This window comes from Eschrichtius robustus, chromosome 16, assembly GCF_028021215.1.
Source record: "Eschrichtius robustus isolate mEscRob2 chromosome 16, mEscRob2.pri, whole genome shotgun sequence".
Lineage (NCBI taxonomy): Eukaryota > Metazoa > Chordata > Mammalia > Artiodactyla > Eschrichtiidae > Eschrichtius > Eschrichtius robustus.
The window spans coordinates 23,995,759-24,008,101 of NC_090839.1; the positions used below are offsets into that span (position 1 = coordinate 23,995,759).

Sequence of the window (12,343 nt, forward strand, 5' to 3'; positions counted from 1 at the left end):
CCATGAGCCAGACAGAGTGATAGAAGTTTTGCAAAAAGAATGAAAAGCATATTATGTTTTTAATATTTTCTTTTAAATATATAAAAATACTTCTGTTTTAGAGACTGCGTTTTCCAGCAGGTGTTCCTTGACTGTGTGCTCAATTGCCAGGTTCTGATATTCCTGGAACAGAAAACAATTTAAGGGATATTCAATACTCAAGTGACTTAGGGCTTAAAACCTTTCTCTTCTCAAATAAGAAGTCTAGAGGTTAAGGTCAAATTCTGAGACATTACATGAAATTTCTAAAAGTCTTATATGTTCTGGTATAATGTTATAAGTAATAATCCTAGTTATTACTTTAAAATGTATATCTCAGAAATAACTAATTTTCTTGTCAACTGCATTATTATGAACTTTCATAAAAAAAAAAAAAAAAAAAGTCAAATTCTGTCATGTTCCCAAACAAAGAAAAAAATTAAGAAGGGGCCACCACCTATGCTTTAATATTGGCACAATTAACAACACTTAAAGGGAAAAGAGAGGCAAAGGCTAGCTTGTCTTTTCTGATATATTATGCGTCAATATAATGTGGTGATTTTCAACATTTAAAAAATGAAAGGACTTTCCTGGTGGCGCAGTGGTTAAGACTCTGTGCTCCCAATGCAGGGGGCCTGGGTTTGATCTCTGGCCCAGCAACTAGATCCCACACGCATGCCACAACTAAGGAGTCCACGTGCCTCAACTAAGAAGCCGGCGAGCTGCAACTAAGCAGCCCGCCTGCCGCAACTAAGACCCAATGCAACCAAATAAATAAATAAATAAATATTTAAAAAATAAAATAAAAAATGAAAAGAGGATCTGAGTTTTCAGGAAAAGAAGTTAAGGGAATATTACTAATTATGCAAAATCTATTAACCCTCTAAAAGAAACACCTGAGGGGAAAGTTAATCCGAAATGGAAAGCCTCTCTATACTTTCCTCTAAATAATTTTGTTTAGAAATAACAGAAGTTAACTGTTTCGAGGATTAAATATTTGCCAGGCATTTTACAGCTATTGTCTCATTCAATCCTCACTATACTCCTATTAGTCTTTCATTCATTCATTCATTCATTCATTTATTACGTGTCCACCTGGCTGGGTATGTGGCTAAGCGCTGAGAATTCACTAGTGAGCATTATCGGCCTATGTCAGGATCAAGAAGTTAAGTAATTATACTATACTCTTCACAGGAGGAAAGGGAGGGTAGGCTCTGAGAGGTTAATTTACTTGCCCAAGGTCACACAGTGCGGAAGCAGTTACAAACTCATTTCAAATCTTTGCCCTCAATCATTAAGCTGTCAACAGACTTCAAGATTTTCTCCCTCAAGATTTTTTGCTTGTAAGTTATCTTTCCAAATTTTTTCAAGCATTTTTATCTTAGAGTTAAAAGTCTTATAGTCAATGATCTCTCTGCCCCCCGCTCTTTTTCACCGTGTAGGCCAAAGAACAAGCGGTGAATGTACACTCTAACTGCCAGGCATCTGGGAGACTTCAGGGGCGAGGAGCCAAGTTCCAGGGAGATGGGGGACATTTTCGAAGAAACAATAGCAACCCCGACACAAGGCCAGACTATAAATTCGAGGGTCACAAAGCTGGTCCACTGCCAAGAGAAGCAGTGTTTTTTTCACCTTCTCTTTGCCTTTTTCCATTACTACCAAGGCTGTTTTGAAGCTCGGCAGTCGCCGCAGTGCCTAGTCCACTGGCTCCACAAGGCCGAGAAATCTAATTTTTTATTCTACACCCTTAGCCCCCTACGCCTGTACGTCTCTTTTCACCTTCTCTCTCACATGTTTTTCACTCCATCTTCACCCCGGCGGATAATCTATACATGAGCGTTTTCGTTTTATTCTATCGCCATATGGACTAGGTTGCTTTATGGCGACCTTGACAAACATCTAGGTGGGAGGCTCGCGGGAGGAGGGGAAACCCGTCAGCGTTGAGGGCGAAACCTTCTGATAGCCGTTGGGAGGCGCCACGAGGGGGCGGTGACCACCGTGCTCCACTCAGCGGTGAGTTTTCTAGAAGATTGACAGGAAACGTACCAACTGTCTTTGCGCTAGCAACTTGCGCGATCTCGCGAGATGTGGACGCCAATCTGGAGGGGGGAGTCAAAAGCGCCTCTCTGAGTGGGGGATGGGAATATCCGTGGCGCAATTATTGCGCGAGATTAGGCCACGGTCGCTGGGCCCTATGCCTAGATCTCGCGATATTTCCACTGCTCCGGACTGAAACTAAGAGCAGCTTCTCGCGAGAGCCCGTGCTGAGGGCTCTGTGAGGCCCCGTGTGTTTGTGTGTGTGTATGTGTGTTGGTGAATGTGAGTACGGGGAAGTCGCGGCCGCCATTTCAGAGAGCTTGCCGACGCTGCCGCAGGGGTGGATCCTCCGCTGCCGAAGCCGCCGTCCTGAACTCCCGCGCGGGCTCCTCTAATCCCATTGTTTCTTTTAGATTCGCTTGGGCCTATCCGCCCTCGGAGCTCGAAATTCGGGCTGGGGGGTACTGCGGCCTGGGCCTAGCGGCTTAACAGTAGCAACAGCGGCGGCAGTAGCAACCCCCCTTATTCCGAATACGAGCACCGCAGGGGCCCCGAAAGCCCGCACAGGTAAGGAGGCGTCACGGACCCCCGTATTTGCAGGGCTTTTCTGAGGTGTGGTTCTTTTCTGGGTTGAGGGGCACTCGTTAGGCGGTCTTAAGCGACGGGGTTGGGGGGGCAGGTTTTCGAGAAATGGGCTTCATTTCGAAGACCGCGCCCTTCTTTTCCGGTTGGGTAGATTTCAGGGTTTTCGGGTGGCATGGGCTCCAGAGAGGCCTCGGGCAGATGGCTACCTGTCCCTTCGAGGCCTGGGCAGACCGCGACCTCCCAACATGGCGCCAGCCGAACGCTGCCTTGGCACCGAACTCCTCCCAACCGAGGGAGTTTCCCTTTGCCCCTAAAATGGCAGCGCGGGTTTTTGCGCGGAAAGAGGCGCTTTCGTTAGATGCTCTCGGGTGGTTTTTTGAGGCATTACAGGCTTTTTTAAAATCGGATACTTAATTTGTTTTAGTGTGTTCGGTCTTGGGGACATTTCAGGTTTAATTGTCAAGCCTACTAAAGTGCGTCGTCCCACCTTAGTCGTTTTGTGGGGCGTCTCGGAAGTTTTGGAGTATGTCCGGTAAGAAGGAAATTTAGCAAAATTTAAAATTGTTTACTCACTGAATTTTTCATTCTTATTCTTTACCTAGGCGTTCAGAGAAAATGGCAGACGATATTGATATTGAAGCAATGCTTGAGGCTCCTTACAAGAAGGTGAGAAAAAACAAGTCGGTGAGGTTTATCTGTTTCTTAATTTAGCATTATTCACGAAACTACTGCTGAAATGTAAACTAACCTCCCCGGAGCCCTCTTGATTTATCTTATCAGAGATGCATTAAGTGTAACTTACAAAAGTAAATATATGCTATTGATGTAATAATATTGTGCAGTAGTTTCACTTCAGCGTGATGAATAAATGCCCATCTATCTCTCTTTGTAGACTTGCCTAACGATATCTCACCTCTACTCCCATGAATTCACCTTTGATTCCAGTGTGAACTGTCAATCATAAGGTAGTAATTGAGTGACTTATCGCTGTACCGTGGTCCCCTAGGTAAAATGACTCAACTAAGAATTACCAGCTCCAGTTTGGTATAGCAAAAAGGTGAATGTAGTGGTTTGGGAAAGCAGCAGGGGTCCAAGAATAACACAGCATAACCAGTCTGTGGCAAGCAAATCTTTAAATAAGACAAGTCTTACAAGAAGAAATGGGTGAGATTTAAAAATTTATCCTATACATAAGACTGGTAATAGTCAATATTAAAACAGGCAGGTGATGATCTGCTCAGTTAAAAATTACTAAAATTCTTGGATCCCTGAATAAAAAAAAATTCTTAAATCAAAAGAGGCAATATCACAACTTGAGTCACTTGATGACTGTTTAACTGTTCTCCATATTGTTTTATTTTTAATTAGTCCCTGCCATAATATTTCACACAAAAAACTACAAAGGAGTTATTTTGACTAATAATACAGTCTTTGACCCATTTCAGTATCACAGTAAAAGTGTCTTTTCATTCTTTCACCAGTTGGTGGTGAAAATAGCAGTATGCATGCGTTATCACTGATGTCACGAACTGTAAGCTTTGTAAGTTAGCACTTATACTCCTATAACTGATGTGATCAAACTTTAAAATAAACATTGCGCTAAACCTTTTAAAAATAATACATTTGTTTTGGAGTGTATAGCTCGACCATGTGGTACCAATTTGGATGAATTCTTTAAAGCTTTAATAGTGTATGTAGTTTTGTAATGCTTAGACTCTTGAAGCGCTACTTTCTATTTTAATGTTAAGATTCTGTCTTAGTTTAACATGGATGTAATTCCATGTAAACAGGTATGGAAGTAGGACTGGTCGATTATTAATTGACTTTCTTGGGTTCTTGGGAGTCAACATTACTAAAGCAGTGTGAATCCCTGTTTGCTTCAGGGCGAGATGTGTGACAGAGGTGGCATCAAGCTCTTACAGTCCCAACCCTCCAACGGAAATGGGCGAAGATCTCAGGAATGGCATCGGTCACAGGAAATCGATAGTGGCTGGCTGCTAGCATGGCCACATGGGGCTTAGGCAGAAATAGAGCCATGGTACTGACCAAAGGGGCCATAGCACATGGAATAAAACTCAAAACAGGACTTCATTCATGTTATACAGAAATTCTATTTAACCACTTCAACACTGTAAATCTGGATAACTTACTATCTAACTATGTAAGAAAATAAAATTTAACGTGTTAATAATGCATTTTTATTTTTGTATCTTGATGACTTAATTTGTAAGCAACAAAGTGGTTAAACACATACCCATCTAAATTTTTTTATAGCCTTCCATGTTAAACTATAAATAAGTAATTAGTTTTAAAATTGTTTTGTATTTTCTTATTCCTATTCCCTTTACCCTTTGACAACTTGAAATGTTACCACTTCGTCCTCATGATGTTCTTCTATCAACCCTGCTTAGGATGAGAACAAGTTGAGCAGTGCCAACGGCCATGAAGAACGTAGCAAAAAGTAAGTTTTAAGAAGGGACCTGGGTTGGGGGGAGCTATATGTGGTTGAGATTTTAAGTTGTATTCCTGTGGCTAAAGCATCAAACCCAAGGTTCTCTCCTGAAGGGTTTCTTTGCCTTTTTTAGAAAAGTAGGTTCTTTACCTTTTGGGATGAGACACTATTTGAGGATGTAAAACTATGGACTCTTTCCTTAATTTCAGGAATTGGTGTCAGGGACATTTTGGACACCTTCCCCTCCAGGTCCATCCATGACAATCTGGATAAGAGTTCTGGTGTTAGAGCTTGTCTTTTGTCTTAAATTTATTAACTTTGGCTTAATATTTATTATGTGATGTTATCAATAAAACTATTATATCCACTGAAGATGGTTAGAAAGAAGAAGGTAATAACCAGGCTGTGGAAAAGTTTTGTTTGCCCTAAATTACTGAAAGAGTCAGAGCTGTAAATTATCTATGCTCCTTGATGCTCCTAAAGGTTCTTTTTGTAGTAATGTTATAGCACACTTAAGTACTTCTTAATGTTCCTCTTACATGACTTTCGTCTTCTTAAGCTTTTTAAACTCTGATAGACTTAATAGTGAGAATGGAGTTTAAAAAAACTGAATATTTATGCGTGTCATTTGGGTTAAAGAAGTAATCTTTAATAGGAACTCTGATACAGACTGGTACAGAGTATAGTATGCAAGAAGTCTAAATAGATGCACTTTATAAAATTTGATCCTGTTCTTGGGGTTTTCCTTCAGCTCTAAAATCATTGAGTCTTAACATCACATGGTCTGTATTATAAGCATTAGGACATTTTATTAGCCTTCGTGATGTCATATTCAAACGTTCTGTCATGTTCATGACCCCATAATACATAATGAAAAATGATGTAGAATAAGCCACTTATTTGGTTCTTTTTGGCGCTTCCTTCTAAGAGTTCCTAAGTGCTTCATAATATACTACCTCAATATCCTCACAAGTTTGTAAGGTAGGTTAATATAATTTCATAAAATAGATTAGGACGTAGACTGGATTGTCCAGGTTTTGCTACACCGATATTCTTACCCCTAGAATCTTATAGTGATGGATCAAAATGATACAATTTGTAGGACATGTCCTATATTTTTTCTGTTTGGGTGGGAGTCTGTTATAGTTCCTCACTAATCACGTTAAGGGTATTGGGTTGGGTTTAGTCTTGAATTGTTATGATTTGAGGCGGTCAACCAATCTTTGGGTGGTATCATGTCCTCTGATTTTAGACCTTTTACCAAAGTAAGTTTCCTAATTAATCGTTGTGATTTGCAATTATGTAATCAAAACCCAGGAAGTGGTAACCATATAAATTGAAATTATCCAATCTCTAGATATCAGACCAAGTGGATGGATAAAGATCTCACTCTAAGTGCCAAAAGAATGAGGACCTACACGATAGGGCACATGCCTTCTTTGTTGTACCATTCTTACATGTCATTCCTTGCTACTAATACCATCTCCAGTTTATATTTGTTAACCATCCTACAACTAAGCTCATTAAGACTACCAGTCTTTTACAAGGAAATTTAGCATCAAGCTCTCAATGACTGGTGCTTACTTAGTGGTGTTTATAATGTAAAGAGTCCAGTGGGACTAAATGGAAGAACGGACAGCTTAATTGGCCATAGGATTCTTTGTTTAAGGGAAGAACCTTTTCAAAACTTAAGCGATCATCTAGTTTCTTTTTAAATGTACAAATTATTTCTCTGTCAGACTTCTCATTCTTCTCATTCTCAGTGAAAGCTGATTAAATAAATGACTCCCTTGGTCAGCCAGTAACTGTTCACCCGTTTTTTTTCTGAAGGGAATTAATCTTTCGAATTAATGTGAAAGTTATCTAGAAAAAAATTTTTGTATTTAGGGATAAATTACAAAACAAGCAGAATGTTCTTGTGTATTAGTTTTTAGTATAAATTAGGTCTCTTAACCAAAGGAATGTGCCATGTGCATTTCTCATCCTAAAACTTCATTGTTTTTTAAAAACCATTGAGTATTGGGGATGTAGTTTTAAGGTAGTAAGAAAATGCACATTATGAGAAATTGAGAGTTGACTGACTAGTAAATGTTTTCTTTTAAAAGTAATTCTCAGTACATACACTCAATTGATTTCAGGTAATAGTAAAAGGAACTAAGTTTAATATTAACGCAAATTGGTTATCTATTAGCCTTCTTTCTGAAAAGCTATACCCCTGAGCTTGGCAAGACCTCAAAGTATGCCTTTTTAAGTACCTGAGCTTGCCTTCATGGGAGTATTATTTGTTAGTATAACCAGTTTTGCAAAGTCTCAACCAGCATCCATTCAGTTAAGCTCTTTTGGAATTTCTCAAAAAGGATAAAAAACAATAAATGACACAGTTAAAATATATTGGCTACTGTGGTGTGGATTATCTATAAATTTTGGAATAAATGACTTTTCTATTTTTTTTCTTATTTTCCAGAGTACTTTGCATTTAAAATTTAGATCTTCTTACATGGAAGAGGTCAAATCCAGTTATAGCAAAACACCTTTACAGCAGAGGCCATATAACCAAAAAGTCCAAAGGCCCAGCCCAGTGGACCATTTACTTCAATGATGTTCAGTACAAAATTCCACTGCCACTAAAGACTTTGGAAAGTCCCTTTTAAGTTGTAACAGGATTTGACTATTAGTGTGGACTTTGATAACCCTTCTTTAGTTAACTTAATAAATGTTCTTTGAAGCTTCATTTTGTTATAAAGAAGTACACTGCTTTCTTGCACCCTTAAATTTTTGTCTGGGCTTTATAAAGAGGATTATATTTCTGAATCTCTTAGTATGTTGCTGTCTTTTTACCTGTCTGGGGTTGCCTTCAGATGTGGGTGGGGACTCATTTATAAAAAGTCCTAGGAAGACCTTAAGTTGAAATTAGCTCTCCAATTTTCGAGTCCTTTCCTTTGGCGCAATAAATTTTGGGCCTAAAAAGAGGTAATTTGGGAGGTTGGCTGCCTCTCTGCAATGGACCATTTATGAGCAGAGCAAAACTTTATTTGTCCTTTTTGTGGGGGATGGAGTTTTTACTTTACCCTAATTGATAATATTTAGGATTTTTGATTATAGCTATCTCAGAGAATTCTTTAGTCTAAGAGATAGTTTCAGGTTTTTAGGCAGCAAAGTTGGAATGTTATCTGTTGCCCTTCTGGGCATTGCTTTGATGACGTCTGTATAAGTAATGAGTGTAGCCTAATTTTCTGTCATGTGCTGCCTAGCATATACATTTCTGACAGTCAGGTGGATTATCTTGAAATTTTAGACAAAGTTTCTGCCTCCTTGGAAAGCTCTACATCTCCTTGTGATTGGAGTGTGGGTTTCAAGATTCCAGAAGGTGGGTGTCTTCATTTTCTATTTTCAATGCACTCTAAGATGACCTGCTTACAGGTTGTCTGAGGCAGACTTCAATTGCTCTTGTGCTAACTTTGCTTTGATAAGGACTAAACGGTTAATTCAATTTCCAAATGATGTGGTTGTCAAAATGTTTCATAATCTTCTAGCCACTAGAAAATGACATTTAAGTGGATAAGTTTAATTTGAAATGTCTGTCAATTTATATTGAAATATCTGAAGGCACCTCTAAAATTTGGGTGATGACAGAGGTACAGATTATAAAAATTATGGAATGAGTGGGTGTATGCTGTGAGGAATACAGAAATGAACAGGAAGATACACGACTGACTGGCTTTTTTACCTTTCAGAGCTTGAGAATTTATAAAGATTTATAAAGGTGTTGATTCTTCCTTTTGGTTGTACCCCACAGGCTTGTATAAACTGGCATAAAAATGGCATATTTCAATATCTGGTGTACTCATTGTAACTTGAAAAAGAAAGTATCTGAAGTGGTCACATTGAAGTCTAGGAGTGTCAGATTGCATTTTACTGCATTCGTTTTATTGTCCTTTGTCATTATTTGTAATAATTTTGCCCATAAAAACTGAATTAGTGAGGCCTGTATGGCCCTTTGAAAGTATATAATCATATGTGCAAATTGGGTCAAAATTGGCTTAAGAGAAATAAGTGTATTTAATGGCAATTTTTATATATGATCCAACACTAATACTTAAAGTATTGTAACTTTGATTTTATTACTGTATGTTTTGGATTACAGTTATACTTAGTTGGCCAGATATGATAGACTTTATTTAAAAGTTCACGGGACTTCCCTGGTACTCCAGTGGTTGGGACTCTGTGCTCCCACTGCAGGGGGCATGGGGTTCGATCCCTGGTCAGGGTAAGATATATCCTGCATGCTGTGCAGCATGGCCAAAGGAAAAAAAAAACATTTCAAAGTTCAGGTTTTGATTTATACCTACCAATAAGTCCTCTCCTTGTTAAAGCTCTAGCTGACTCTCAAGAAAGATCATTATAGTCCCTCTCACTCAAATGATTCATTGTCAACGGGCTGCTGATTTTCCGTAGTAGAAGGCAAAGGTGGGGTGTTGTTTGCCTTACCTAGGAATTATTTTTCCATAAGTGATTATTATGTATCATTGTATGATAGTAAAAATAGCAAAATATATCTGACCATAAAAGGAAGTAAATTTTTGCAGATTCTTATATCAGCAAGATAATGGTGACTTTTTTCTTCTCAGGAGGAAAAAAAGCAAGAGCAGAAGTCGTAGTCATGAACGAAAAAGAAGCAAAAGTAAGGAACGGAAGCGAAGTAGAGATAGAGAAAGGAAAAAGAGCAAAAGCCGTGAAAGGAAGCGAAGTAGAAGCAAAGAAAGGAGACGGAGCCGTTCAAGAAGTCGAGATCGCAGATTCAGAGGCCGCTACAGAAGTCCTTAGTATGTAACTATAATTATGATGATATTGGTTTGAGAGATTTTTCTGGGTATCCAGATAGCGTAACTGGAGTGACTTGAATTGTGGAATTTTATTTTTCAATATGATCAGTTAAAAAGTATTAAATAAGGATTTTGGCATTGAAAAGTCCAGTAGAAATGCAGTGTGTGGACAGATACATAATGTTTGTTTTACTAGGCATGCAGAACATTTTCTGTTACTCCATCTAGAAATATTATTACTGTGTGCCAATTAAAACTAAAGCACTAAAGTGCTTTTTTAAAAAAGGTTTGATATTGTAGTGCCAAATACGTGAAAGCTTAAAGGTTTGTGAGCTATCACAGTATCCTTTACTGAACGTAAAGTTATTTAAAATTTTAAAGCTCAAATGGATACATATTGCAAATATGTATAGTTAGTCAAATACATAGTTAACAGTCTTGTCTGTGTGGCTGTTTTCAGCTGAAATGACAGACCAGTTGTGAATTTAGTGCATGCTTCTTGATAATGATTATTTAGGGGGCTCATCACACATCTTTGTATTTAAGGTCTTTTAATAGTAAGAACGCACTAAAACTGCTTTTGAAGGTTGAATCACTATGGAAATTCTGATGTGGTTAAACAAATTGGAAATGGTTCGTTAATAGTAATTTTTAAAAAGCTAAAATATATTAATGACTTTGGAAAGAGCCTTCTTGCAACTCTTTAAGCAGTTCAGTCTAACAGTTCCTAGTGATTTATGATGTTCTTTCCTGTTAGTAAATACACTTGTAAACTGGGGGATATGTTAAAATTAACAGTTTTAACGTTAAAACTTGAATGGTTTAAGATTGAATTCAAAGACAACAGTCCTGAATTCAGAGCCTTGGCTCTTTAAATTGGTTAAACACTCTAAGAAACATTCTTAAGCTTTAGTTTTCTCATCTCTTAAGTAGGAGGTAACCACTGACAGGCTATTTAGTCTTGAATGAGAAGAGAATGTAAATTAGAGCACCCACAATACTGCTTTTGATGAAATGTTTTGGTATTATTTGAACCCAGTAAAGCTGGTAATACTTGGAGTTCTGATTCAGGTTTTTCAATAAAAAGGATTCCACTCCTTGTTCTCTAAGGTCCTCTTAGCTGATTATTTTATAAACTTTTTAACAGCTTAAAAAGGACCACAATGTTATTTTAATTCTGAGTGCTTTATTAGAAAATACTTTGCTTTTTGTCCAATTTATCAAAATTTACTGCATTCTTTTTTACCAGAATGAACTTAATAGGGGGGAAGGATTACTTTAATAAATTCTGAATACTATTATCTCTGATCAGTGATGAATACTTGAAGTCAGCCTGTGATTCTGGTCTGACTTAAACTCACTTGGTTCTTATGTTTGGTTTCAGGTGATTTTTAACTACCAAGGCAGTAAACTGAAACTTTTATAATTGAAGGGGAAAGAAAATAGCTTATAGACTCTTATTTATCCAGTAAATATATATTCTTTATGATCACTTTTAGTGTGCTTTGCAAAGGACCCATTTAATACAATTTTATTTGGAACTGCTTGGGTGTTATACGTGCATGTAGAGTCCATGAAAACAAATCCAAATGTGGATTGAAGACCACCATATATTTTCATTTTGCTACCCATCTGGTAAAGGATAGCAGGATGAGCACTAAGGGACATCTGATCTGACCTTTTAACTTAGTTTGGTCTTTCAAAATAAAAGGGCCATAAACTACTGGGCCTTTTTAGAATATTCTAGACTACAGAATAAAGCTTTTTTAAAAAGTTACTTTTGTGATCTTTTTTGAAAACACTCCTTTAATATGTCAAGTCCCGAAAAAAGAATTTTCCTGAGGGATTGATGAACTTCCTTCACATCTTTACTACGGACTATTTTGTCAAAAAGAACTGAAGTGTATGACATACTACATATGCTTATATGCGGTCTTGGAGACTTACTGTTAAATGAAAAAGTTGGAGTTTCATGATTATGGAAAGAATTAGTTCCTTTATTTTTTAAAAGAAACTCCTCAAGGGAATTCCCTGGCGGTCCAGTGGTTAGGACTCTGCGCTTTCACTGCCTGGGGCCTGGGTTCGATCCCTGGTTGAGGAACTAAGATCCCACAAGCCATGCGGTGTGGCCTCAAAAAAAAAAAAAAAAAAAGAGTTCCTCAAACAAGAAGACATACCTGAATATTGTATATGTATGTATATATGAGCACATGTGTATTCCTTAGGAAGGATCTGCAAAGATGCACACCAAATTATTAACTATAGTTAGTCCTGGTGTGAGGGAAGTTCAGGGTAATTTTCACTTTGTATCTTTTTTTTTTCCCCCCTAAATTCAGGAATGTATTCACAAATATGTAGTTAAAGAGAACTAGACTGAAAATTGAGCATTTTCAGAATATTAAAAATTTTGAGGCTGTAACCTTTGGTC

The 12,343-nt window shown here is 37.8% G+C and overlaps 1 protein-coding gene across 5 annotated transcripts in view; it reads left to right on the forward strand.

Moving 5' to 3' along the window:
* The first annotated feature begins 2,319 nt into the window (after positions 1-2,319).
* Positions 2,320-12,343, forward strand: part of RBM39 (RNA binding motif protein 39) — a 29,346-nt gene continuing 19,322 nt past the window's right edge. For 2 of the 5 annotated variants that reach the window (XM_068524551.1, XM_068524552.1), the window contains exons 1-4: positions 2,320-2,622; positions 3,243-3,306; positions 5,052-5,101; positions 9,721-9,915. In XM_068524551.1, coding sequence (XP_068380652.1) covers positions 3,256-3,306; positions 5,052-5,101; positions 9,721-9,915 — 296 coding nt within the window. In that variant the 5' untranslated portion in view covers positions 2,320-2,622; positions 3,243-3,255. Of the gene's footprint in view, positions 2,623-3,242; positions 3,307-3,612; positions 4,181-5,051; positions 5,102-9,720; positions 9,916-12,343 lie in introns of those variants that run through there. The other 3 variants (XM_068524548.1, XM_068524550.1, XM_068524549.1) reach the window with 2 other exon arrangements.